Source organism: Triplophysa rosa, linkage group LG9, assembly GCF_024868665.1.
Source record: "Triplophysa rosa linkage group LG9, Trosa_1v2, whole genome shotgun sequence".
Classification (NCBI taxonomy): Eukaryota; Metazoa; Chordata; class Actinopteri; order Cypriniformes; family Nemacheilidae; genus Triplophysa; species Triplophysa rosa.
This window is the reverse complement of record NC_079898.1, coordinates 17,838,612-17,865,502: the sequence shown is the minus strand read 5'-3', so window position 1 is coordinate 17,865,502 and position 26,891 is coordinate 17,838,612. Positions and strand designations below refer to the sequence as shown.

General features: G+C 40.7%; 1 protein-coding gene and 1 long non-coding RNA gene across 13 annotated transcripts in view; one reads left to right on the top strand and one right to left on the bottom strand.

The window, feature by feature from the left end:
- Positions 1-26,135, bottom strand: pax2a (paired box 2a). 12 transcript variants are annotated; one of them, XM_057341401.1, is made up of 12 exons: positions 25,584-26,135; positions 23,968-24,145; positions 23,705-23,725; positions 23,096-23,293; positions 19,846-19,931; positions 19,622-19,741; positions 18,770-18,814; positions 13,051-13,226; positions 10,898-11,018; positions 4,865-4,966; positions 2,892-2,978; positions 1-2,487 (listed from the first exon to the last, which is right to left on the bottom strand). In XM_057341401.1, the coding sequence occupies exons 1-12, from the start codon at positions 25,624-25,626 to the stop codon at positions 2,366-2,368; spliced, it is 1,299 nt and encodes a 432-aa protein (XP_057197384.1). In that variant the 5' UTR covers positions 25,627-26,135; the 3' UTR covers positions 1-2,365. The 12 variants fall into 12 exon arrangements, with proteins under 12 accessions (XP_057197384.1, XP_057197385.1, XP_057197389.1 ...); XM_057341402.1 differs by having other exon boundaries at positions 23,968-24,133; positions 25,584-26,134; XM_057341406.1 differs by having other exon boundaries at positions 1-2,506; positions 25,584-26,131.
- Positions 19,889-26,891, top strand: part of LOC130558795 (uncharacterized) — a 22,582-nt gene continuing 15,579 nt past the window's right edge. Inside the window, exons 1-2 of the long non-coding RNA XR_008963496.1 lie at positions 19,889-19,999; positions 22,015-22,130. This is a non-coding gene — a long non-coding RNA (uncharacterized LOC130558795). The remainder of the gene's footprint in view (positions 20,000-22,014; positions 22,131-26,891) is intronic.

Genomic DNA, 26,891 nt, shown 5'->3' with positions numbered 1-26,891 from the left:
CCACCACGGTCACAGGCTGACATACAAAAAATTTATTTCTCATATGCACAAAAAAAGAACTGGACAGAGGTTGAATAAAGAGATGGCTGAGGCCATGTGTGTTTTGTTACATATTTTCATCAGAAATTCTAACCTTTATAAAAAATGACAGTTGTGATACATATTTTAAGACCCCCCTTTCCTCTGCTGCTGTTTGCTTCTCATAAAATGAAGAAGCGTGCTTTATTGTAATCGGGACTATAGTTTAACCTAACAATTGCCCAAAATATTTTCCCTGTGTGTATGAATTAGAATGTGTGGCTGTTCTGTGTGTACATTCATGTGTGTATGCATACACTTGTTTTGATTTTCCATTGCATGCGATGAATTTGGACTTATCAAAGGATCTGTTCTCGTAATAAATAACTCTGTGTTGGCAAGAAAGCATCATTTAGTATTATGTTCAATTGTATGTTGAAAATACGGCAAGGTTCAAAGTACAAAAGCAATCCACAAATCCAGGCATGTGAAATGTATTTGTTAATTTCTACAGGCTTATCCTTTATACAGGATTTAGGGATCATTTAAAATTAAAAAATAAAATGCAGCAATAAAGGTGAATACAGAATACCATTTTACTCAATTTGCATAGAGACTTAAACAGTATGAACAAGTTAAGAAAAACCAAACCAAAACATACAGACAGCCGCACATGTGGTGACAGCATTTGAAACCCGGGGGCGGGTTTCAAACTTTTCGTTGTGCGTTTTAGCAAAGCACAACACGTTGAAGACACAAATGTAATGTCAATCTTTTTTTCTTTCAATTCTCATATCTACAAATGGAATCAGTAAATTAGTACGATACTGCGATGGTGAAATGTAGGTGATCTTATATACATAGAATTGTTTTCACATTATACACAAATCATTCTACAAAGCAGCATTTTGTTGCAAATGACATACCTTTAAGTAACAGAATTCACCTTTCGTGTGTGTACATCGCTGTGGGGCTAAGATGGATCTTGTTCTTTTGTTTTATTATCACATATACAATCAGTATTGACTAATATTAAAACATAATACTGTTTTATTGACAGATACAGCAAATAAAATATTAAATATCAAACTAAGTCTTTGGCAAACGTGGTATAAAGTACATTCACTTTACATTTCCAGTGTGTGTATGGACCGTTTTCATTCCTTTCCTTGATATCCCACTTAGCATTTAGAGAAATGTTTGTTGAACCACAGAAGGGTTACATGCATGTCTACCTCTCAGGACCATAGCAAAAAAAAGAGAAAAAAGCTGTAAGGCATTTGTTGTACAATTAATGAATTTTTTTTTTGAGCCAGAGTAGGTCTGTCTCAGGTCCACAATATAGAAATGTTGTCCCTTAGTGTGAAACAAATGGATCCTTAAAAGGAACAAAGACTAGTTTGTAAATAAAAAATGATCAGCTTTTGTCATTTTTTGTCCAGTGTTGTTGTTACTCCATCGGTTAGAGTAGACCTCTGTACTTAAATATAACATGTAATCTGACAAACTTCAGAAGATAACTGTGATTCATTTGTACTTATAAATGCAGTGATGCAAAATAGTGCAAACGAGAAAAGCGGCACCAATGATATTACACATGATAAATCCGAAAAATGTATGACACACATAAATGCACACACGCACACAAACCATCAGCTAAACCAAAACAATAATTTAATATACTGATTTCTTTTCAGGCCATGAACAGCAACAGTTTTTCTTTCCGGTGTTGATGACCTGATTTTTCTTTTTTCTATTTTCTTTTCCCCCATTTTGATTGTGTATCACAGAAAATGTTAAATCATACCATGAGTCAGTGATGGCTTTGAAAACTGTTTTGCTGTTCTGTTTGACAGAAAACTGGGCAGTTTCCTTTTATGCTCAACTGAGTGGTACACATTGCTGTTCCGTCCGTGAGAGGTAAGACACTCGTGAAATGGTAGGACATGGGCAAATTACTTTAAAGGCCTCAGGCAACCTTGTGTGTGAACTGTTAGCGATACTAAATACAGCATGTAGAGGAATGTATTGATTGATTTAAAGAGAGAAAAAAAACAACAACACATCAATTGTTACTTTGTATTCTTCACACGGTTCGTCTTGTTTTATATCTTGTATAATATATATATTTTTGTAGAATCTTTCAGAAGTCTTTCAGGACATAGTTCAGTCATTGTTCAGTGATTTAGAGAACGAGAGCCTTAGTGTCGATGATGTGGGGGGGTATAGTTGATGTCTGTGGGGGGGGGGTGGGGGGGCGCTGTTGCTCGACCCTCCTAATCCGATCTCGGCCCCATGAAACTGAAGATTGTGTAGCCTTCTTCAATCCCTCTGACTTTAACGGCTTTCAGACTGGTACGATATGGAGGCCGCGGCCATGGTCCTGCAGTTTGATTGGGTTGCCATGGTAACTAGTGGCGGTCATAGGCAGTGGCAGCAGTGGGAGGGGCGGAGCCCCGGGATGCGGCACTATAATAATAAGGGGAACCTGGAAGTTAACAGAAGAGCGGAGCGTTTGAAACCACAGCAAGAACATTTACGCCCACTCTAATACAAACGTAGTTTGTTGGCATTAAGCAAAGAAAGCAATTGTTTTCCTTTTCACTCTGGGGATAATTCTACTTTTGCGTAAAATAAACCCCAAAATTCTATTACTCCCTGCACTGGCAAAACCACGGGCGAAGGGTTTATGCATGTCTCGAGTTAATTTAGAGATGCAGTGTGTTATGACCTCGCAAATCAAAAAAGAAATAAAACTGTACCTAGTTTACTAAAGCTGTATGCAAATAATTTCATTGTAAAATGTGATTATATTAATCCCACTTTAAAGCGACTAATCCCATAAGGGATAAGCAAAAAGGGTTAATACTCACTTAATAACGCGGGGTTGCTGAACCGCCAAGCTTCATTGTAGGTTGTGTACTGTGGGTGAGAGTAGGGATTTCCTGAAAAGTCGCTTCCTAAAATCAAATACAAATCACGGGTTAGCAATGAACACCTCTGTACTAGGAAACAATAAAATAATGGCATGTTGTGTTTATCTTCACTACACTGTTTGAAATAATGCTTTTCTTACATCAGAACTGAAGCCATTGGCATTGTTTCACTGGACCAGTTAGCAGATGGCTTGCCCTGTCCTTTTTTTCTGCGCCCTGGTGCTCTGCCATTTTGGCTGAATTTGTTACATTAATTCTGAGCAGGGTTTTGAAGTTTCTTTCTTCGGTTGTGTCTCGCACTCTTAAGATTCTCTATTCTCTGCTGCTCACACCAAAGCCTGGCTTCAAAAAAAAAACACACACGCCCCAATGGATTTATTCTCGCATACACTCGCCCCTTTTTACACAGCCGAATTCGACTTTCAGGAAGCGGCTCTGTCCATGTCAGTGAGCAATGCTGTTGGTCCCCCACGTTTCTTTCTTTTATGAGACAATAAAGGCAGGGTTTTATATGAAGCTGGTGAGAAATGGCTTTTGCTTTAACAGTGTTTGGGGTCTGTCACTAAATCTTAGTCGTTCGAGGGCCAGATGAATGGAAGTGCACACAAAACCCATGGCTCGGGGATTTAAGAGGATTTCTCAGCTTGTGTGACCAATGAAAATGAATCTTTGATGAAAACATATTTGATGTACCTGTAAAGATATGTTTGACCAGCAAATGAATCCTGTCAGTGAATTAAATTTGCTCCTGAAAAGTATTCACGTTTGCTGGCCGTGGAAACCAAGCTTGAATCCGTCTGAGTCACTCAACAGTGACCGAGAAAAGAGTCCCTCTCTGTGTTTGATGTAAAATATTTGTTTTCCAATTTTCGCACACTGTATGTTTGCACTCAGGCGCTACGGGTCCGACTTTGTGAGCGATGTTATCCCCTGGCTCTACCTACAATGGCATTTATGCTGTTCCAGACCGACAGTAACTGCTCTGTTGCAGGCAGCCCGCAGGTTGTGTGTTTGCTGCCGTTTACACACTGTCCGCTACTTATGCCGTTTGGGGAGAGGGCACCAATCTGCTGCCAGATTGCATCCCGTCCTGGCAGTGGAACTCAAGTCGGGTCCCTTTGAGAGATAGTGATTTAAATATTTACAGGCCTTTCCGCCCGCTGTTTTGTGACCCTTAACTGTTTGCTGTGAACCTGAACTGCAGGTTAAGTAGAGGGGAAAAGAGATACGCTCTGCAGCACTGAAGGCACGTCTGGAGAGAGCCTTGTTTATCGATGGCCCGTGAGAACGTCGAAATGAGCGCTGGAACCCGAGTGGAACCGTCCTATATCCTGTACTTATGTGCTTGATCACTTATTGAGAGGTGCTAATTTTCTTCTCAACAGCCAATAAGCTGTGGCTCTTTCACTGGGTATTGATGTACGTGAGCGAGATTCACGCTGCCCATCGGCTTCATTAGTTAGACTGCAACCATCCTGCAATTAGAGCTCCTCATTAATCTTATCCTCATTAATATTGTTCTGCTCATTAATATTATCCTGTTTAATAAACATTAGCATCACCATAAATGTCACGGGCAATATGTTTGCAGCTTTTGTGTCAACTCTCTTTAACTCTCATTTAGAAAATGTTTTTTTGTTGTTGCAGAAGGCAGAAAAACATCAAGTAAACAGGTTTGGTATTTAAGTATAATTTTAGATAACGCATTCTCATTATCAGGTCACTTTGGATTTTACATGTAATATTCAGCCGTGCAGAAGTTTTTCTCTTTGAAACATTTCTGAATAAACTTTAGGTTGGCTTTGCATGACCTCAGGTTTCTGAAAGATGATCAATTGTTGAGGACTCGTTGAAATTATTACGAGCTGTCCTAAAATTAATGCCCTCGTAAAAACAGTAATTACTCTTACCAGGCACCATTCCAGCAAGTGTAGAGGTGGGGTAGCTGCCCTGCCCAGTGGGGGGAACGTGAGGTGGGTACCCTGGTAGGGTCGTGCTGGCCATGTCTCGACCTGTAAAGCAAGAGAAAAATGGTGTTAAGAGCAGTTTCTAAAAATACATAAAAAATACTTTTTATTGAATAAGGAATATTTCACAAGTTGCATCTTTTTAGAAAGCCAGAAGGTGCAACTGAGGAGATTCAAGTCAGGCAGAATTGATTTGTAGAATTTTTTAGATTAATATCATAAACTGCCAAGAATTCCGTATTTATACCATTATCAAATACAGTTTCTTTTTGATATGCTGTAAAAAAGTATAAAGCGAACACCACATATTTCAATACATCAAACTTTATGATGCATAGAATAAAGTGGGAAAAGTGCCTTAAGCATTAAACTACTTCAAGTACACCCGAGATCACCTTGCAGATCAATAAAACATTTATAGAAAAAATAAAATAAAATAAAAACCACACACACACACTATTGTGTAAATCCTGTAACCCGTTCAATACGTTCTCTGAATCCAGCTGTAGCTTTTTTTGGATGACCTCAAAGACAAATAACTAGAACAACATGCAGTGGATAAAGATCAGCTCTCCTTAAATTCACAACTTCACAAACTATGACCATGCAAATGCTAAAAACAATCCAGGTCACTCAGCCTTTAAGCTTCCTTTATTACACAGAGTGGCGCTGCACCGAATGCCATCGGCCTGCTGGTGGCATCGCTGCAGCTGAAAAGCCCAGAGACTTCATGACACTCATGGCCTCCATATTCAGTTCTGTAATTGGAAGTGACGTCTAGCGATCCTGCTGGCTCAAACTTTGGAGCACGTAGGCCTAACTGTTCTCCCACATGGTCCTGCATCATTGTTCAGAAGAGGACCCTGCGAGGGTCGTGGGGAACGTGTTTCCCCTTGTCCGGTTATTTACAAGAGAGCCACTAGTCAAAGCTGCTTGGTATATAACACAAGTACACAGCAGTATCACAAGCAGTTTATGAAATCATAAACTATAATTGGAATATTATGTCTTATGTTTAATTAAAAACTAAACTATTAGAAAATATCACAATATAAAGTGTATCAATGGCCTAGGACAGTAGCGGTCTCCCCCCAACCAGCGCAGTGTACATTTTCTTGTCTTTTTTTGTAGGTCTGTACCTGCTATAATAGGCTGGCTTGCATACTGGCCGTAGCTGGGGGCATGATGGGCATAGGCACCGTAGCAGGGGGTGGAGGCATCTACTGACACGCTGGGCTGGAGGGGCAACAGTTCCGCTATACCCGAGACTGCCAGTGAGGAGGGGGTGAACGGAGCCAGGGAAGCCTCATGCGGCTCCTGCTTTACGCACATCGAGGATGAATGCAAGTCTGCCAGGTGAAGAAAAACAACAAAAAGCCACACACACACACACGCACACACAATCAGACAATGCACAATCGCTCGCATTCAGCAAAAAAAAAAAAAAAATGAATCATGACAGATGGAAGTACTGAATGGAGGCGGTAAAAGAAAGGGGAAATGAAATTTGGCTGATGGTGTTTGGTGTTTCTGTGACGCTACATTGCGTTTAAAGGAAAAAGAGGGATTTACATTGTTACGGAAGCCGCTGTGTTCTTCTGACCCAATTCCTCGGGTGTGTTGAGGAATTTTAACGCGAAGAGCATTTCTGTGCGCACTAGGGGATTTGGTATTCTAGTAAGCCAGGAAATGTTGTTATGTGGGTTTCGTGTGCTTAAACTCACGGCTAAACAGTGAGAATAAAAGATGGGTACACACAAATAAATAAAATATATCTTCAACAACTTATGTGCTTTACAAGGTTTAGTATAAGAGTTAATGAATTTATATTTTTATACCATGTAACCATGTGTCTAGTATGTTTGGTGTAATGCACAAGAGAGAATGAATTATCTTTTTTTTTCAACATGTTTTTTCTCTCTCTAGTTCTCTCCAGATAAAATCTGAAAATGTGCTTCATAACAGAAGAGGCTATTACGGTCGTCTAACACATTTAGACTAAATCAACTAAATCTAAATAAAACTACATTTTTAAACAAATCCGATTGAAATTACCAGTCCAATGAGCTAAATAAATTTGCACCTGTTAGATAATCTTTTTAGAAAAAAAACAAATGAACACATCTCTCTATAAAAATCCTTTTCAATCTCTTTAAAATAACATCAGCAAACAGCAGCTCGCAGATCAATCAAGCTTGAATACATCGAGATTTCCCCCAGGTTTCAGCATGTGATAAAACAAAAAAATCCACAAATAGCAAAACGGCCCCATTGCAACACCAGCCTTAATATCATTTGGCTGATGAGGTTGGGCATTTTTCATTTTAGTGGGTTTGTCACTGCAGCTCGAGCAATCAATGTGAGCTCTGTCTTCATCTCTCTCTCTCTCTCTCTCTCTCTCTCTCTCTCTCTCTCTCTCTCTCTCTCTCTCTCCACTCATCCTCTTTAACATCCTGTGCTGTTATCATGGTCTGTGGGGAGGGCTCTCACAGCTTCATGATAGCCTCATTAGCTGCTTCCCAACTATTGTTGTTTTACAACCGAGCTATGTGCGGAGAGTCCCTCATTAAGATAAGGCCTCCTTGTTGTCATACGCAACCCTGACAACCCGTTCCGACCTAACGCCAGGAAATCAGGCAACTTAACTGGCCTCTTTCCCACACAAATCAATGGCAGAATTTATTTTCCTGGGACTAACAGCTGACTCTTTGTACATTATAAATATGACTTTCTAATCGCGAGGTGCGTAAAGCAAGTACAGATCTGTTGCCCTTCCCCAAGTGAGGCGATGTGAGCTTAGATGACTATATTCCAGGAAGGTATGTAAGGTATGTTACTTCAAAAATAAAAACCTTAGAGGCCAATAAAGGAGAAAAGAAGGGAGGCTGTCGGAGGCATTAGGCCTCCCGTTTTCACAGGCTCTGCTTTGCCGTTGTATAGCAAACAAGGGTAGACGCTACGCTGGCCGAGACCCAGTGTTCGAGATCACTGAACTCTGAAACTAATCAGAGGTGTTGTTGCTTATTGTCCTGGAGACAAGCGAGACCTGCAAAATGGAAGGCTGTCAACCTCCTGATTACCGAGATGGAAGATAAACACTGGTCTATGTGGAGGCACATCACATTTGAACATGAACCAGCGCTATAGAGTTCTCCACGTCTGCCCTCGTGAGTGCACATGGGTGAAAAAGCGAGAGAGACATCCCTTTTTTCAACCCAAAGTCACCTGCCTTTTGAGTCGTCAGAGATTAAAAATACTATATTCACGAACACCCTCCTTGTTTGTTATAATAACAGCCACTGAAATCTTTGACCTCAATTTTCGACATTCCAGATCTGGCAATTTATCACAAGCCCACGGAAAAAAGCGTAATAGACTGCTTCACCCCAATCAATTACAGCAATGTAATGTTTGGACAGCCAAATTGCTTGAATCCCCAATATAAGTTCTAAAAGTCATTCATTATCAAATGTGTGCTCAAAGGTTAGTGTGCTATTGTGGGGATGAAATAAACATTAATTTGGGCACTAGGGCCTGCCGGGGCTTCTGGTGACTCCAGACAGAGGCAGTTTGTCACCGGGCCACACATCAGGTAGCTCAGCTTTAGCCGGCAGCGTGTTGTTTGCTGCTCACTGGAGAATAGCGGGCCACACTTAAAAAATGGCTCTCTGGCGGATATATTTCAGCCGGAGTTCATCAGCGGAATAAGGCGACACAAAGCAGTCTTTTCTTTCGCTCTGCCTGCTTATGCTGCTTTTCTTTCTATCTTCTCTTTCTTCATGTGTGTGTGAGCTCTGTTGCTTTCAAGCCCGGGCATTCGTACCCCCTCCCACGTCTCTGAAGAGATTTGGAACAAGGGGTAAGTCTTCAGCACCTGCTCAGGTTTGCAGCGGGTCGGAGGGGTGCCCATTTACATGGTACCATCCCACTGGCACCGGGAAGACTTCCATTATACGGCTCGGCGGGGACGGCGCTTAAGAATCTGTGCTGGTCGTTCATTGTAAAGGTATGTGCAAACGGCCCTTTTTAAAGGGCTGGCCGTATCTGGACGGCATCCAGGGTTTTTACTGCAGTTTGAATAAATCATGCCATTGTTTTTTTCTCTACAGTTAATACATGAAAGTGTGGAATGTGAATGACGCATAGAGGATTGTATTGCTCCTGATAAGTCTGAAGCCCTAGTAACAACTCGGCATGTCTGTTCTGATATTGTTGTTTTTATCCAATTATTATTCATTTTTATTGTTTTTTATGAATCTACAATGCTTACATTTTTTTTACATTACTTTAATTCAAGCAATGCAGTTTTTGCAGTAAAATAACTAGATATTCCTCATGCCTGTTCTTTTTTTTTGCCTACCTAGGTACAGAGCAGTAACCCCTAAAACTAATGGGTAAACAGTGAGCACATGTCTTCTATGCCTTGTGGTGCCCTTAAAATTCCAATTTCTGTTTTGTAATGAAGAGTTCATTAATCATTCATCTTTAATAGATTATGCAAATCTCATGACATAAAATCAACAAGACCAATGGCAGCATGAATTTTAATTGGCTCAGGAAAACATTGCTGGGAATGAGCATAATCTCCAGCTCTATCCAATGAGAGGGAGTAATTTATTCAGAATTAGCTCTCAGTGTAAATGTGTAGGATAATTTAGCACGTCCTTTGACTCTGCCCTTATTCTTATTTCCAGTTTATCACATGCTAGTACACCATAACATTCAGTTATTGCCCCCTCAAACTGCCTCGCTCTCTCAATGTTTTTAATATATAAATGAAGTTATTACTACCGCAAGTAATTTAGAATGCAACATGAAACGCTTAATATTTCGGTCTGTCGAGAAAAGCTATTTGGGCCTAATGCATTCTGAAAAATAATTACAAGCGTATTTTTAGAAAATACTAATTTACAATGCCAGAATGTTTACTTTTTTACATATTTATAATAATGCATTTACCTTTAACACATACAGACTGATTTTTAATATATAAAAAGTTTTTCAAAGAAAAACTTAACTAATCTTTCAAACAAATCTCTCTGCAGGGAAGTTTTCTTTCCTCTGAGAAGCAAGAGGTGGTCTGCACTAAGACCCCCAGTGTGTCCCGTCCCAGGTGCAAGAAAGGCCACCTGCCATGAGGGTGCTCCCCAGACCGAGACTGCTTTCATACAAAGGACAAAAACACACCTTTCTTCTCCAGAGGCCCAACTTTCTGGAGGGAACTTTACCTCCCACATATTACCGAAGGGGGGGGGGGAAGCTCTTTCTTTTCACATAACATTATCCAGCTATCATGTGAGAAGGGGGCACAGCAATTTTCAATCATCCTGTCCTCCACCCACACAGAACTCATTGGCTTTGATGGCTCCTGCATAATTATGTGAATTTTATTAAAAGCTCAGCGTATTAATCTCAGGCCGACAGTTGGCTATCAGTAAACTTAACCTTCTCTGAGGTAATAACAGCCGCAACAATGAAACAATATTTCAATTAGCCTGGCTGACATTAACCACCGCATACTGAGAGAAGACACAGAGTAAAAAACACTGCAGCGATAAAGGCCAAACCGTGTTCGAATATTTCTCTCTCCGCGATAAGAGCTGAAGAAAACCTGTGTTTACAAAGTGAATTTTAGAAAAGGAAAGTGCCACTTCCCGCAGTAAATCCCCTAGCACTGGTCATCAAATCTCAATCATCGCTTGGAATATTTGGCTTCTCATGCAAGTAACGGTACCTGTCTGTTTAGATTGTCCCTCTTTTACACGGCCCCTCAGAGCAGACAGCACTAATCCATCCACTTTAAATCAACATGTCACATTCCACAGTCACCTGTCTGCTCAACTTATAAAGCTCGCTTTACCGCTCAACACACATAAAAAAATCGCACAGTCTAGATTAACTCTGAATATGAGCCTCCCGCCAGTTTACTCGTGAGTGTTTTAGCGGTCAATTGGGACGGTGGTCCAGCGTTCTTACCTGTCACTACCGGGTAGCTCTGTGACACGCTGGAGCCCAAATCTGAATTGGCGCTGGTCGACAGACTGGGCTTGACTTCGTCCAGTCCAGGGTTCAGTGCTGGTAGCGAATATTCATTAGCCTGCCAATGAGGGGAGGGGGACACTTTTTAGAAGATATATTTTGTGATTCAAGCATAATTTGCTGAGGTGTCCAGTTAGAAGGCTGCCAGTCCAAAGACTCGAACAATTTTTTGAACAATTGCTTAAGCCGGGAATTTTGTTTGTTTGTTTTATAACAACATTTAAGCTTTTTAGGAGTTAAGTTTGTTTATAATTATCAATCTTAGTAATATAATACAATTTTAGGCTGTTTGTGCCCACCAGTATGGAACTTTTTTGGGGGGATTTTACAATGGCTTGAAACGTGGCTCATCTATAAGAATTTAAAGTCAGAGCTATTTCGAATGAGCACCTGAAATTAAGTTATACAAAACTTTTGCATTATTTTTGTCACCCTGTCAACGCAAAGCAAATGTGTGCCTGTGTGTCTTGGTGAAAGAGTTAATGTGAACTGTGTGTGCATACATTAAGGTTGTGAGCGGGACAGAGAGTAGGATTTGGAGCAGACTGAATGGAAAGGGTGTCAGCTGTCTCTTTGTGCTTGACTGCAGTCATTCCCCTGACCAGCCAAGGGAGGAGACGGGGCCGCTTTGTTACATTACCAACATGGCCTCGATTCGAGACACAGAATCAACCGTTTGTAATTGTTTTCTGTAGAATAAGTAAATGTTGAACATAACAACAGATCTATTGTTTTCCAAAAAGAAAACGTTTGTTTTTTTATTCGTACATATTCGTAAATAAAAATGTATTGTTCGGTTAGTTGAATTGGCTTAACCTAAGTTTTTGTGTTGGTTCGATTTTGTTCAAAACAGAACAAATGCAACAAATGAGAGGAGATTTCCGGCTACCATTGTTCCCCCAGAATTCTAATGTGGACATACATATGTCCATTCTTACGTGTGTATGTCTGTATGTTCGTGCATCTGTGCACCACAATAGGCCGGCGTCCCAATGGGAAATGCTGTGACCTCAGTCTTGTCTGCCTCAATTCCAGATAAACTCTAATTGTCTGCTACAACTGTTCAGTTGGCCAGTAGCGGATGTTCCTCTCTATTTGGTCTGGCCTCAGATGCACAACAGCTATTTTATCATGCAGATAGGGGCAAGTTGGGCGTGGGGCAACTGAAGAGCCATCTGAAAAGGATGACCAAATGGCTGGCAGAAGTGTGGGAGGGGTGAACCCATTGAGTTTAGCATTTCCAAAATGGCTTTTTAATGCCCGGCCTCACGCAGCAGACATGGCTAATAGGTCCGTTCTTTCAAGAGGTAAAAAGGGCCATGAAAACCGACCAATAAATGGGAATGTAGTCTGATTAATATTACATTAAATTAAAAGTGATTTTTCTGGACTGTTCCAGGGCTGTTTTTTCCCCGCGTTTAGCCTCTTTCCTTGCCTTTTTTAATACCTTCTTGGCTTCTCTTTGTGATTGCAAGTCATTTCCAATTCGTTTTAGTATTGATCTTCCAGTAGAAATCAGTTTTGTAATTAGCTGCAAATTAGGCTCTCTACAAGGGGTGAGGGCTGTCCCCCTGATTTATCACCAGTGTAATTCTCTGCGATCGGAGAGAAATTAAAATGAACTCAATTAGGCCACTACTTTTGCTTTATGGGCCTCTACTTGGGGTTCCAAGGGAAACATTAATAGTCGGTGGTTGTTTGATGGTATAATGAAAGTAAATAAAGGTTATCTATCGTAATAAGCCAAAATCTTTAAATAAGCAGTTGTATATACAAGCACGTTTTTTTTGCAAAGTGCGCTTTTTGTTTTTCTGGTTTGTAAAGACTTATTTGACCTGTGCCAATATGTTTACATGGAAATTTGTCAGTTGTTTTTGCTCGCATCCGCATGATTTTTCATGTTATGCAAAAAAAGTTTGTTGATATGCAAATAATGAAAATCCAATTGATGAGACTTAAATGCACTATTTTTATCGTAATTTATTACGGCAGACCATCTAACCAGCTACGGATTTTAAGTTCGTATTTTTGAGTTTTCGTTACTGGCAGGAAGTATTCAAATGAATTCCATCAACCTCAGTATTACTGACCTGCTCTGGCTTGATGTGCTCTGACGTGGGGAAGACGTCAGGGTACGACGGCCGCTCGAACACGCGGTCCAGAGCCTCCAGCTGCTGTTGAGTGAAGGCATCGGCCCTCAGGTGCTTCCGTAAACTCTCCACGCTACCCTGAGAATCACTGTTTGGGCCAGAGCCATCTGAACCATCTATGAGAGGAGAGAGGGACAAGGCCAAATGCTAGTACCAGTCGTTATGGGCCCATTTCTGCACCCCCCCCTCCCCCCGCACCCCATAACCGCTAAGTCTAGTGAAGCTCTCATCACCAGTGCAGTGAGCAGGGATGAAAGATTGGAGTATATCAGCTCAAATTCAGTCAGCGCTAGCCTCAAACTGATCCTAATGGCAGTGGAAAGACAGAGCACGTGAGACAGAGAGAGAAAGATGTGGACGGTGCAAAGAGGAGAGTAAACGACCCACACCTCCCCCATCCCAGCTCAGCATCAGCACCATCATCTGATGGGCCTGCAGTAATTGATGGATTACCTTCAGAGCAAACATATACTTGTTGGGAATGCCATGTGTTTTAGCATGAGCGGGATGGTGGGGGGGTGGTTCTTTTCCTGTCAGCGGCTGGTGGAAAATGGAGAACTATTATTTAAAAGGCACAATTTCCTTTAGAATGTAATGCTGCTTTCACTGTCAGATTGCTTTTCGCTGGAAAAATGGTAGACCGGTCCCAGCTTGAATACAATTACACAGCCTGACTGCCAGCTTATGCGTTTCCCTCCATCTTCCTCTTTATAAACAAATGAACAGTTCCCCCTCAGCCCGTGACCTCATCACCCTGTCAGAGCAGGTGCCGTTGCTTTCCGCGGCGGCTCGCTGAGAGCCCTCTGCAAACATACGGCCAACGTCCGGGCAGCCCCGGCGGTCCTGCCTGCAGCCTCCAGCCTCACGGTCTCTGGTGGTGGAGGGGCTTTTTGCTCCCTTACAAATCTGTCATTCTAAATTTGCAGCAGATTATGTTCTCTCCTCGGCGAGAGCGTAGTGATATATGATATGCAAGGCCCCTATTGATTGCCTGATCTGGTGGCAGGAGAGAGGCGAAATGAACTTGAAATGAACATCATGCCTCAACTCATTGTGCGTATAATACTCTACTTAATCCCACATTTTTCTGTGCTATGGAATTCAATTGATCAATCATGTTCCACTGATAGTACCATTTCAGGGGCTTTATTGCCATTCTACCCGCCGGCTTGACCTTTTTTCGATGGCTGAGGCCACAGGATGAACTGACTTTCAGGAGAAATAGAGCCACGGAGAGCTGCGATAAGAGACTGGGAGATATTGCGTGCGTGCGTGTGTGTATTTGTGTTGCTGTGTGTATTTAAGCTACAGTGAGACATACGTTTTTCGCTTCTGATATTAATTCCCATTGCGTTTGTTTTTCTTCTCCCAGCATTATCTGAGTCATTCCATGCATTCCATATCTGAGCGCTGGCATTTTTTATAGACGACTCCTTTGAGGGCCTTCTATAAGGCTGTGTTGTGTTGCCGTATAAACCTCAATTGTTTTCTTTGGTACAGAAGAAAATAGAGTCATTAATTACTTTCTATCAGCTGGTCTAAGTGCGAACTGCGATCAATAAGCAGGCGTTTGTCATTTGCTTCGGTGCAGCATGTTTCCCATACTCAACAGCCCACAGTGTGCTGACCGCTAGTCCATGCAGGGGACAAAGCTGCAGTTTGATCTGTTGGGGGGGGGGAGTGGGGCTGGGCTGGCCTACGTTACATTACAGTTAGATAAGATTTAGGTTAGACCAAGGTTATATTTGACAACCTACGCTGTGTTCAAGCTAGGGCTGTTTTGCATTTCGAAAACCGGTAATGTAGCTTCATTTTAGAGGGGTTTACTGTGAATGTCGTCTAGACTACATATATGGCACGACTCCTGTTTACATCTATTGTTGTGCTACAGTATATTGATTTCATCGGGACACTTGAGTGTGTTTGTTTTGACATCCCACTGCATTAGCACTCTGGTGCTATGGGACTAGAGCTCTGTCAGATCAGATAACCAGAGTCCATAAAACACGCCTCCCTGGGGTTTCCTCCTCTGGAGACGCCAGTTCAAATAAAACTAAGACCAAGAGACAGTGAATGGCTTATCGTGGTGAACTTGTCATTTTAGAAGATGTTTTGATGTTTGTAATTGCTTTTTAATTATATCAGAGTTATCAATAAACATGACTTGACGAACCGCATGAGGGAGATCACAAATGTTGATGATTTAGGAGGTGGATATTTACGGTTGCCTGGGCAGGTGTGACATTCTTTTACAAGAACAACCCTGAGTTTCCTGCTTTCATCCCATCAGATAAGAGCGTCCGGAAGAGAGGGCTATTTGAAAAGCAAATGAGGGTCCTGTGACCCCCGTAACCCTTGACCTGGTATCACACGTCTCTTGTTTTTGTTTTTCTGTATTAGTTTACTCTTGCGCTTAGTTGGACGTTTACGATAGCGTACTGATTTACAGAATCGTTTGGGTGGTCGTTTGTCTTTGGTTGAGTGGTTCGTCCCATCAAAGCACTGCAGCAAATTCGGATGTAATAAAAAGGTGGCGGCACACTTTTTTTTTGAGAGCAAATCTCCTGTTTCTAAAATCTATTAGGAGTACAACGCAAATGACTAAATCAGATCAAAACGAGACAATACGAGAGAGAGAGAGAGAGAGAGAGAGAGAGAGAGAGAGAGCAATAGAAATAGACATAGGAGAAAAAGAGGGAGATGGAGAGAGAGAGCGAGAGGTGGCAACAGCAGCGGCGGCACAACCGGGGCTGTTAATTTCCTGTTATGTTACAGCGTGTTTAAAGGCTTTATTAATTCAATTTAGCGGTGTTGAGCAGTGCGCCGGCTGGCAGTAGGAGCTGTGCTCGCTCTTGTCTTTTTTTCATTCTCTGTCTACCGCTGTCAGCGTGGGTTTCTCCTCTCACCCATAACACACATCCTTTACTGTATTCGCACCCGGTCCGTCATTTAGCACATCGGCCTCATGTGACGCAGCGTTCTGGAACGCAATTAATGAATGCATCTCTCCCTCGTGCTCGCTCTCTTTCCTTTTAAATCCGCGTAATGCAGCGCACCATTAATTCTCAGCATCAGTGTTCATAATTGACTTTTCCCTGACACGATTCCCCTTTGAGAGAACCACCCTGTCCCGAGATGTTTCCATGCTGCAGATTTTCGGTTTGCGCGAAGGCGGTCGGCTGGCTGGGCAGCGGGTCTGCTTGAATGCAGATGTATTGGCGGAGCGGGGGCACAGACCTTTTGTGTCCTTTGATAAGGAGCCCGGCACCTTCCTCTCTGCCGGTTCCGCTCTGCAGCCTCGCTCAAATCTGAGCTTTCTCTTTCATACAGAGGCCATCATCATGATGAGATCGGTGGGACGGTCTTATTCGATTTAGACTGAGGCCAATCCATTTCTTGGTTTGGATGTATTTCATTTCTATTCTTTTATAAAGTAGAATCCATATTGACACAATAGATTCTCACAAGGCATGAAATGGAAGCACAGGCTGAGGCGTTCGAGCTGCGGGCCAAACTATTTTTGCAAGGGGGATTCTACTTTCAGATGAACAAACAAGCTACAGAGTGAAACTTTTTGCATTCTCGTACCGTGACGGCACGGGCAGTGCAGATGTAATCTCTTTATCTCTATAACGTCAAATAAATACGCCGCTGAGCCTTTTAAATCACCTCGCTTTAATTTCTTTTACATATGAACGTGCACTTGTTCACTCCCACAGCTGATTCAAGTGTCAAGTGTATTTTTGTATATAATTTATAGCAGCTGCCCTTAAACCCTAAAACTCCCTTTTGTGTTTTTCAGTCTGGAATGATAGTGATGGAAAAGAGTGCTGGGTCATACCAACCCGCTTAACAGCCTACACAAGGACAGGTGAGAACAGAACGGCACGCAAACACGTTCTTTATACTACATGAATCATGGCTGTATGCTAGTAATTAACTCAGTTCACTCATTTGTGTCGTTTTGTAACAAAGTATTAACTTTGACAAATGAGAAATCCCAAACAGGCTTAATTTCCCTCTTTTGCCATTAATGCATTTGGCAAGAGAGGCATTCTATTTTCCATAATGAGATACACAAATAAATCTGGCAGTGGTTTGAAGGGCCTGTGAAGGCAGCAATAAGGTTGAGGCGCATTCTTTGTGTGCTGGCATAATTGGTATCACTGCTTGCAGACATATAAACCAATCTTTACACACATAGGGCTGTGTCTCTCTCTTCCCCTTTAGGCTATTTCTTTTGTCTCCTCAATAGCTTGCACATCCATGATAGAAGAAGGGGGTGCTAATTTGTGAATTAATAGCTTTTCTCTGCAGAATTGCAAATTCTCTTAAATGTCACTATGTTCAACTTGCCACCGAAGAACTAATCTTGGGAGCCTCCCCCCAACCCCTGCCTCCGACGGTCCGCGCCACGCTAACATCACCCGTAGCCAGCGAGCAACACGCTACTTTTAATTTGCAGTAACACATGAAAATGACAGATTAATGACTCTTATGACACCTGTGTCCCTGAAGCTCCTCTTACAAAGACCTGGGGTACATAACGCATGTCACACTACATTATCTCCATATCGCTCTTGTAATAGGCATCTTTTTTAAAGGGCACTTCCATCATCGAATTTAAAGGCTCCAGAAGGCTTACCCCTGTTTCTTAAAACAAGCACTGATAATTTATCATACTACAAAATGACCCGGGGGCTTTTTCTGGGACCTTTCTGTTTCTGACCTAATCTTACATGGTCGTTTTAAAGTGCACGCTCGTCCTCCACCTCAAATCGTATTAGAATATTTTCGGTTATGTCATCATCTAATGAAGGGAAGATCGGCTGCGCCCAGCCAAATAAGGCTCAGGTAGCCCAAGGCTGCTGGGCTGCTATGAAATTGAAACCATACACTGGCTGTCGCTCTGCCTCCCTGATGTCTCGGTGTGAAATAAGGGCTAAGTTTAAATAACACGAAGCTTTTTAGACATTTGGCACTGTATCAAATTACCAGCCATGAGATCTTCATTAGGGGCTCGGCATGGCATATTCACCCAGGATTACCGCCCTGCGAATGTGTGGCTACACCTGGAGAGACCTGCGTATGGTCACCGTGCCAAGAAGAAGGAAACACGCTGGCAACGATGGGAATATTTACTCCCGTCATTAGAATGATAATCACAGAGAAAATAATCCTTGCTGAAGCGATATTAAATTTGATATTGCACACACAAGTAAACTCATGTTTTCCCGCCTAGTGTTTTATGATCCAATTACACTCAACCCCTTCATCCACTCTTCACGTCCTGTCAGTTCTAATCAAACTAGGAATAAGTACCGACACTGGCATTTGGCTGGATATATCCGCCTACTTTATGTATCTCTGCGTATCTCCGTTTTTAGAAGCAAACGCTCGAAGTCCCAGCATGCCATGCTGTAGCAAATGCGATTTGCCACAGTCGCATTTCACAGTCTTTATATATGATCTACAGCTCTCTCCATAAAGATATCATTAAGCGTCACTGCGCTACGTCTCACCCCCTCCCTTCCCCACGACACACAGACCCACGCATGCACACAGTCACACGCACAAAGACACACACACCCAGAGCACTTGATCAGATTCGAGTGGCTCATGATTGAGCAAGCAAAGAAAAGGTGGGCTAACAACTTACAATATCCTATTTTCCTCCCATCCAAGTGGTTGCCACTCCAGAGAACTAAAGAGATGGAAACATAAGAGAAGCAAGTAGCCCTGCTTTGATAAATGTTTTAAGAGATCATTTCCAACCACTTCAACCTCCCTTTGACTACAGCGCTTTCTGTGTTCCCATTCGGCCCAGTGCCACATGGATGTTTATTCACTAGCATTCAAAAGGCGATTGTATGAAGAGCCGATCGGCCATTAGGCCTTAGGCAGTATGTGCCCTCTCATTTAGAAAAGGATAGAGAATGTTGGCATGCTCCCTTTTTGCCACTATTTCAGTTGTTCAAACTCAAAAATGCGTAGCCAGAAAATCTTTGGTTGTGACTAGTATTACCATAAATCACACATCTGGTAAGTTCCCATTATATTCTAAAATTCCAGTCTGCATTAGCACATTTTTCTGCCGTTTTCAAATGGATATCTCTGATTTATTTGTCTCTGACCTGCATTTTTTGCAAAAGCATAAAGCCGTGACCCTGACGCACTACATAAGCACAATACTGTTGTGATTCCACCGAATGATGGTACCTCGTGCCATGTAGGCATATTCTTGTTCGTGTAGAGGTATTGTATCATCAAATAAAATGTGCTACAACCCTGCAAACAGCAGAGTATCAACCCGGCTGAATGAAATAGTCCAATCTGCTTTACTACATAACAAGTCACTTGAGAGCGCTTTTTTACAAAACGCTTTGTCCAGTGCTATCAAACTACCATCTTTATCTCCCCACACAAATTGGAAATTACAGGGGGCTGTAGACAGGCCTAGAAAAAGAGTAAGGGGGGAATAAAAACCACGGAGAGAAATCCGGTCTCTTACCATCATCGCGTTTTCTCTTTTCGCCGTTGGAGCGAGGGATCCCGAGGATGCCATTAATAGAGTAGGACCCCACAGGGTCGTTGGAAGCGCTTGACACAGGAGGGGACGCCGAGCTGGGTACTGAGATAGCAGGAATAGGTTAATACATATAAGCGTATCACAATATATAACATCAGCGTAATTGATGGCACTGATAATGTGAATTTAATGTCGTATGTTCTTACCTATAGTGTGTCCTGCTGTGGTGAGAGGCGTTCCCGTGCCATCCGAGGATGGGTGGAAAGGCTGCTGGACTTTGGTTCGAATGATCCTAAAAAAATTCAAATGAACACAATGAGTTGCCGTGAACACATCCAGGGCACGCAGGATTACTTTCTGGTGAGTTTTCGCATAGCCCACCATAGTGTTGTTTTAGAGCCTTGCTATATAGATCCACTGATTCTGTCACAAATAACCAATCTAAGGGTATTAGGGCCAATCACGGAGTATACGGTGAGGCAGAGTGGGAGCTACCGCGGAGAGAAGTGGATTCAATCAAATGGGATCCCATCTTTAGAAATATGATAAAGTCCCACTACCTCGAAGGTGTGATATGGGGGAAAGTCTTTATTGCACTTTGGTCTGAATGATCTTGCAAACAAAGCATGAAATCACATCAATTCACCTCAATGATGAGCTTCACTGCCTCGAACTGGCCTCAGCTTTAATAATCTCTCCCTCTCCCTGTGCTTCTTTATCTATCTCAATCTCTCTCACTATCCTCCTCCTCACTGAAGCAAGTGAAGATTGCTTGTAGAGTGTGGATACTGACTTCCCAGATCCAACATTTTTTCTAGCACAAACATTCAGGGGTGCCAGGGCGGATGAGGCCCTATTGATCGGGACTTGGGTATAAAAAAAAGTTGGGAATTAGAGGCAGAGAAGAACAGATGCAAATTGAGGGCTATAAATTATATGTGACAGGAAAGCAATAGTGTCTCATTGCTCCAGCAAAGCCCACTGCAGCATCTGATGTCTTTAATCTGGGACACGCTTTTAAGAGAAAAAGCTGTCACCCTATTCTAGGAACACATTTATATTCCTTGGCTACACATTTTTCACATTTGTATAAACTATAATGTGGCTGTAAATTTCATCACTAAACACTTCCTCAGTCACAGTCAGTCTTCATACAGAAGATTTCAGTAAAACTGAGTAAATCTAAATCGGATTATTTATTATTAAACGCTTCTATATAAATATATAGCAAGAATATATATGTGCTACTCATTCTTGCATTATTTATTGTACAATGATGCACTGAGATTTTTTTATTTATCATTTCTTTACATTGTCCTACGCATTAAAATTGCAAAATGTATATACAGATCCGCCTTATATAACATGTTACAATTGTCTTTACATTTTTTACATTTAGCCAAAACTAGGATTTGACCTTGTGACTTTGCAAATTCAATAGCTTGAATCCATGTTCTCACAATCGAGCTATTTGAAAGGTGTGAATTAATGACTTGCCAGGGTGCTGCAAATTCCCTGTAGAAATCTGAAAATATGAATCAATGCTATTGAAACGCTTACAATCCAGGCGATAGAAGGTCTCAGAACTGGTTGTGTGCCAGTGGCTTCATGCTGTGAGGAGGACACAGAGAACACCCCAGACAGTGTGTAATCTTCAATAATTCATGCAGAGAAAATGTGCTTAAAGCTGGGACATCTTCTAATGTCAACAGAGCATAGGTCAACCTCTAAAGTGCTCAGGGCATGAGGGTCCAGCCTCAGAAGTCTGCACAGTGAGGAGGGAATACTTTTAGACGGGGTACAAGAACACCTGTTTGAAACGGCACAAGGGTTACAGTAGAGCTAGACCGCTACAGCCTGTGTTAGCTGCAAATTATTATACAGGAATTAGAAGAGAAATTGTATTGTAGACTTGACTGCTTTTCGCAGTATTATAAGACAATTCATAGAGGTAGCTAGACTTTATATTGTAGCCTATACACTTCACACAGCCTGTAGAAACTGATGTTTTTCCTCTAAATGCACATTTAGAAAATGATTAGCTCAGACAGTTCTCTCTGATGTATAAATTTCCTGTACACAGGAAACTCAACTTTCTTTGATTCAGCATAATAGGCAATAAATTCCTACGTCTACTAAATCGCTATTCATATTAATTTTCCACGTAAACAAAGGTCCTTACAATGCCCTCCTCTGAGGTGATAACTCGAACATTGTTGGAAATGAAGGTTTATTGGCTCTTCTTTCATGTCATTAATGTAGATTTAAAATTTACCTCATACAAGTGTTGAGACCTGTTCAAATTGCCCTTTTTAAGCAGTCATAGTGCATGAAATGAATTTTTTCAGCCTCTCACTCCCCCAGTTTTCTTCTAGGAAATGTCTTATGCGGGTCGGCCCATGATCTCTCTTCAGCTCATTAAAATGTAATGCTGCTGGCCAGCTCTATGGAACAGTGCCTCCTAACCAAAGTTCATTACTCCTGCTTGCAGGTAGGCCTTTTCACCTTGTTCTTCCACTCTTCTCTAATCCCCCCCCACCCCACACCGCACACATACTTGGTATAGTCTTGCTAGCTTTTATTTTGAAATGGGAAATAAGAAAGAAAATGGTAATTAATTGTTAACTTTTTATTTTCTACATGTGATTTAATGAGTTTATGTATAGCCCATAGTAATGTAGGATTGCATGTGATGAATGTTGTATTTCATTAATAATGATTACCTCAGGCCCTATTTTTCATGGTTAAATGGCTCAATAAAAGTTTTACAGAAAAAATTTCGACCAATATATTTTATGCACTGTTTCATATATTTTTCCTTAATATTAATAAATAAAAATATTAATAAAATGTCACAAACAAACTCTTTGCAGTATATAAGGTAAATATTTTTTTTCTCAACACTACATTGTGTTTAGAGGAACTCTTTTTGTCTCGCGTGTATTTTTTAAAAGAAAAACTAGGATGGGATTACGGGTAAGGTAGTGAGGTCTGCTTGCGTATTTCCTAGGCCAGTGGATCTGGTTACAGAGTATTGATTGGTTTTCATCGAGACAGATGTGATTTTCGCGGCTCAACTATAGATCCTATGCAGGCTGTGGACAGATTTGGGATTGAATTGCACATTTGAGACCACCCCGAGAGAAAACATTAAAAACGGAAAAAAGGAAAAAACACTCGTGAAATACGCATCGTAAATTGGAAACAATGCATAAGCCACATTTTTCTCTAAAGGATTTCAGATTAGTTGAAGATAATTTGGTCGTTACAGTTAGCATTCGCGGTTTTTATAACAGTGCTGATGATCAATAGAGAACAGAGCCAAGTTTTCATTACCAAAATGGTGTTTTTTATGGGCTCAGGATCACAACATCTCTAGTTCTATGACATCATGCTTTTCACAATAATTTCAAATCGGATTCAACAGTGAATGTTAAAATTTCAAATAGCTTTTACCTGTTTATAGATGAAACACTTGGTACGGTGTCATTGTCACAAACGCCCTCGGCAAGAAGTCGGTCTCTGATCTCCCAGGCGAACATTGTGGGATTCTGGCGCTTGTATTCTGCAATTTTATCCACAACTTTGGGCGTCGCCACCTTTGGTTTGGACCCCCCAATAACTCCAGGTTTAATACTGCCGGTTTCATAATATCTGGAGAAAGATGAGCGATATTTTGTTTATATAATATTTTTATGACATACTATACTTAAAGACTGGCGGTTTTGCTAGCGTGTGGCATTCTGTGTATTTATAAACAGTGAGTTATGAATACGATTTATAAATATTTAAACTGTTTTTGGTCATGTTCTTTTTGTGGATTCGATACTATTATATGTGATTTTTTCCAACACTATTATGAGAAAAGCGTGGCTCATTTCTTACGTCCAAACGTCCATTTTATAGGTTCGGGGACTCAATAACATTCGTTGGCTGCAATTAAAAATCGTAATCATCCATTTATTAAAATGTTTCCTCAGCGACTGATGTCCCATGCACCCTACGATTTAATACATGCCACCAACACATCTCATATTTCTAAGGAACATTTAAAGTGCAGAATACCTTTTAAGATCCTTTTGATAGCTGAAAAATATTTCAAAGAATTCAAAAATCTATATAACAGTTTCCTAGAAAACATCTTCCTCCTCCACAATGAATTTTCATCTTAGACGTTTTCACTTTAAGGGAAAAACTCTCAGTAACACATAGTCTAATAATAATGTTTAAGATTTAAGCACATTAAGCAGTAGCCGTTAATAGCTATCAATATTAGCTGTAAACGGAAATAAATGCACAAAATATGTGTGTTCTGCAATTTTTCGTACCTTCCGAGAATTTTGCTGACACAGCCATGGCTGACCCGTAATTGTCTTGAGATGTCACAAGGTCTGACTCCTTGGTGCGCGAGCTCCACGATTCTTTGCCTGACCACGTCAGGTAGGGGTCTGCCATTCACAAACACCCCCCCTAGCTGGTTCACACCGCCGTGCCCTATATGGGATACAACAACACAGACACGAAAAGCATAACATTACATACATATAGAAGATAGGCTACATCGTTAACATGGCTACCACATAGGCGTTTAATTCTCTTTCTCTCTACATTACATCTCTCTGTACGCTCTGTAAAAATCTCCGCACGAGAGCGCGTGCACACACGAATACACTTACACACGCTGTTTGTGTGCAAAATAGTGTGTGGATGACGAATTAGAAAACCGCATTAATGTATATTAAAGCTAAAAATGTATTGATCTCCTTCTCCTCGTTTTTTTCTCCTCTTTTTATTTTTGTGACAATATATAAATGAAAATGATCAAAAGTGTCATTGCAGTTTCATGTTTTTCCACAAACAGTTAAAAACTTTGTTCAAGGTTGGCCAACAGTTTTCAATAAATATAATTACTCTTTATATTAAATAATAATAAATTGTAAAACTATATTATGATATAATAAATAATTAAGAAATTATAAAACGTCCATAACTATCTTTTTAATACGTACTTGTGTTTGAAAACTGATAAAGTCATGTGCTATTCCATAGGTCCCGCTGCAGTTAGGTAGTATTTTCCTCTACTATTCCATTGCAGCCAAACACATGTCGCATAGATTATGTTTCAACCTGTTTAATTTTCCTTGCACAATTATTGTAAATAATTAAAAAGAGCTTTGATAACTCATATTACAACCATGGAGTATAGGCTACTGCAAAATAATTAAGAATTAATTATTTAAATTAAACCCAGGCCTCTTATTACAATACCGTATTTTTAAGAAATATCTCACAAATAACATTAAATGAACACAAATAAATTATGACTTAATTTATAAATTATAAAAAATATTTTTTCAAAATGTTGAGCACATTTATTTTCAAAGTATATTTTTTGCCTTCCGTCTATTCTACAAGTATTATAAGATAATTATTCGAATGTTTCGCAAATAAACTGGTATTATCGCGACAGTAGCCTACATGTTTCTGTAGATTTTGATGTATATTTTTTGCGGTATTCTTTCCATTCCAATGTACCAATGTTTTTACCTTTACCAAACCTTTGTTTAAAAATAATAAATATTTATGCGACGTGTGGGTAAATTAGTCACGTTTTTTTAAAAGATGGATTATTAGTATTCAATAAATTACCCTTAATATCGTATTCGACATTTTGGACGACTTTATGAAATAAGAAACTGCAAAAGACAATACAAAAAAACAATATTGCTGTACAGTGACTACTTTTCATATTCACTTTGCGTGGCGAGAAATACAAAGTAAAAACAATTTATATATTTTAAAAATATTATTTAACTTCTTTAAACTTTGTAAGAAATGTTTTAGCCCTAATAATTTCATACACAAACACATTTTTCACACATTGGTAGTGCATGTATGCCCAGCCAGGTAGAGATTTTCGATAATAAACTGATATTTTACTCACGGTGCATCGCCGAGAAGGGGTCTGCTTTGCAGTGAATATCCATGGGATAGCAAAGGAAGGAAAGATAATCGACTGAGGTCGCCGTCTCGACTTGATTATGTAGCGTAAATTGGAATTAATAAAGATTGCTATCCGTTCAAAGCAGTGCTTCCGATGTGTACAGAAGTTCTTCAAGCGCGCGACGAACTTTATCTCGTGCTGTTCAGTCCATTCAATGAAGACACGAGGCTGGTCAGGTGCAGATCATGTCCTGCACTCGTCTCTCAAAAATTACGCAGAGCCGTTAGCGGAATCAGTCGTTCAGTTAATATTTGTTAGCTACATATTTAAGGGAACGCAAGCATTTGTGGTTGCGTCTCCTCCAGTGTCCTCTGCAGTGTAAATTCCTCGATATGAAGAAGCGTTTCTGGTGAAGTCTGAGGGGTACAGTCAGGTTCGTGCGGGCATGACAGGAAAAAACATGGACACGGCGAGTGTCTCTCGGTCCCCCTCTCTTCAAGAATGGGATGTGCCTGTTAGAAGCTTTGGGCTGAGACTGAAACCCCTCTTCTCAGTGTGTCTGTTTCTAAAAGCTGCAGTCCACCGCCCCCTCCTCCCCAGATCCCCCCTCGCATAGAGATGGATGACATGTCAGACAAAGGCAATAGATTCCAACACTTTGTGATTCGCCAACGCAAAAAGCTGGAGCACCAAATGAGGAGGTCTCTTCATCTGACACTTCGGAAGGGGAGGGATGCAAACAGGGAAATGAGGAGAGATGGGTTAAAAAATCGAGGAAATTAAAAGACAAGTGGAAAGGAAGCGATAACACCAGCGACCAAGCATCGCGGTATTTCAAAACTATATACGTTGTCAAACTAAGTAAATCATTTTTTAATCATATTGGTGACCTAAAAGAGTGAATGTAATTATTTTGTAATATAGTTGTGCGCAGTGTTGCCAAGTTGAAATCAATTTAAAAGATCGTTTGCATGGAGGAAGCTCCAAGAATTCATAATAATGTTTTGCATTCCCTTTCTGTTGTACTTTTCGTATTCCGGTCTTATCAGATGTTTTTGTTGAACACCGGTTATGTAGTCGGTAAATATTTCTATTTCGGATTTTTACATAGACTTTTATTTAATCGTTTTAATGCATTTCATTTTTTATTGTTTTTACGGGAATATTAAAACCTTAAAAATAAAGTATACATTATAGAGTGAAAAAGAAAGACCTGAAAATGTAATTCTAATTTCTGAAAGAAGTTTGCTCGTCCATTTGACAGCTTGGTGACATACGAGAAGTACTGTAATATTATCTAAATTGCTT